Here is a 1,891-nt window from a genome sequence, read left to right as displayed (position 1 = left end):
TCCATTGCTGAGCAAGTGATGTAATGCTACATTTCTCCAAATCTGTTCCCATGAAGAAGCAAACTCATCTACATCTTGAATGGCCTGAGGGTGAGCACATTTTTAACAATTTTTTTGTTTTTGGGTCGTTAGTGAAATGTTATTGAAAATGACTATAGGTGTTGCTAGATAGGCTACCATATCACATTATTTGTCTAAGCAAGATGTTAGAGTGGAGCAAAGAGTGTCAGTAGCATTTAAGATACGTATAAGGATTATTCAATGCAATTTGATGAAATGACATTAAAATTACATCGAAATTCATTAAATTGCGTAAATCTTTTTATTATTAAATTATTTATGAAATTTACTAGGAATTTCTGACTGAAAATTGTTTCTACAGCAGTGTAGGCGTCTAAAGGTCGTGCTCCTTGCTGCAGGCTGTTTCAAAGTTCACTTTCCTCTCTGCCTGAATTTATTTCTTAGCTGTCCGTTCGTCAAACAGCCAGACACTTTACACAGAAACAGCCTGACCGCTGCGTTCTCCTCTCGGCCAAAGTAGCCAAACCTGCAGAAAAGGGTATCATTTCTATCTTCATTGATGCTTTTTGTCTGGCCACAGAGTTTGTCTAAAAAGCTCACCTCAGAACTCTCTGCTCAGCGACAGGCCAGTCGATGTCCACGTCGATATCAACGCTGTACTCAGGCAGCATTTCATAGTAGGCGATCTTGCCCAACTAAAACACACAGAGAACAGATCAAAATATCTCACGAGGTTTCACACACGGGTCATTCTTTATGTCAAAAATGTTTTGAATTTAGTTCAGGTAATTTTCCTCCAATAAAAGCTAATGGCACATTCTTAAAAATAAAGTTCTTTATTGGCATTGATAGTTCCAGGAAGAAACTTTAACATCAATGGAATCTTTCCATTCCATAAACAGTTCTTCATAGTGGAAAAAGTTCTCTAGACTTTTAAAATGGTTCTTTTAGGAACTTTTCACTGAAAGGTTTTTTTAGGGACCAAAAATGGTTCTTCTACGTCAGTGATCCACAAATCTGGCTCGCGGGATCCACTTTCCTGCAGAGTTTAGCTCCAACCCTAATCAAACAACTACTGGAGGGCCAATGCGCTGCAGAGTTTAGCTCCAACCCTGATCAAACTCACCTACCTGTGATTTTCTAATGATCCAGAAGACATTGATTAGCAAACTCAGGTGTGTTTGATTAGGGTTAGAGCTAAACTCTGCAGGAAAGTGGATCTCGCGAGCCAGATTTGAGGATCACTGTTCTACGCCATCACTGCAAAAGCTGCAAACCTTTATTTTTAAGAGTTTATTTATTCATATCTTGACATTTGATTTTTGTTCTGTATTCTAATTTGTTTCACATATTACGAAATTATCATAACATCAGTGATTGTTAAATATTTTTCTAAGATGGAGTCAAAATCATCTCAAAATAATTAAATTTCTTTTTTATTTTTAGTACTGTTCAAACTAAAAAAAATTTTTTTTTCAAAGAAAATCTTTCACAAAAACATGTTAACATTGTAAACATCACATAAATGTGAACACTGAAAAAAAAAATAATCTTTTCGTGCTGCCTCTGAACTTTTACCTTGGTAGTATTTTTTAAACATGTTAACATTGTAAACATCACATAAACGTGAACACTGAAAAAAAAAAATATATTTTCGTGCTGCCTCTGAACTTTTACCTTGGTAGTATTTTTTTTATTTTCAAAATTTCTGAAATGTTTTTCCACAACTTTTTGTATTTTCAATGTTTTTAAATTTGATAATATCACTGAAAAAAATCAAGGGACAAGCATTCTTTTAAAATTGTTTATATTATCTATTATATATTTTTATTATATTTATTTATATAAAAATAAACCCCTTTTGCTTAAC

The 1,891-nt window shown here is 33.8% G+C and overlaps 1 protein-coding gene across 1 annotated transcript in view; it reads right to left on the bottom strand.

Annotated features, from left to right (window-relative positions):
- Positions 1–1,891, bottom strand: part of LOC107686963 (N-acylneuraminate cytidylyltransferase-like) — a gene marked incomplete at its 5' end in the record, with an annotated part of 14,332 nt that overhangs the window by 11,772 nt on the left and 669 nt on the right. Inside the window, 2 exons of the mRNA XM_016484087.1 lie at positions 483–547; positions 622–716. Coding sequence (XP_016339573.1) covers positions 483–547; positions 622–716 — 160 coding nt within the window. The remainder of the gene's footprint in view (positions 1–482; positions 548–621; positions 717–1,891) is intronic.

Source organism: Sinocyclocheilus anshuiensis, unplaced genomic scaffold (assembly GCF_001515605.1).
Source record: "Sinocyclocheilus anshuiensis isolate Anshui unplaced genomic scaffold, SAMN03320099.WGS_v1.1 scaffold1765, whole genome shotgun sequence".
NCBI classification, from domain to species: domain Eukaryota; kingdom Metazoa; phylum Chordata; class Actinopteri; order Cypriniformes; family Cyprinidae; genus Sinocyclocheilus; species Sinocyclocheilus anshuiensis.
Note: the sequence above shows the minus strand (reverse complement) of the source record. Positions and strands in the feature narration are given on the sequence as shown.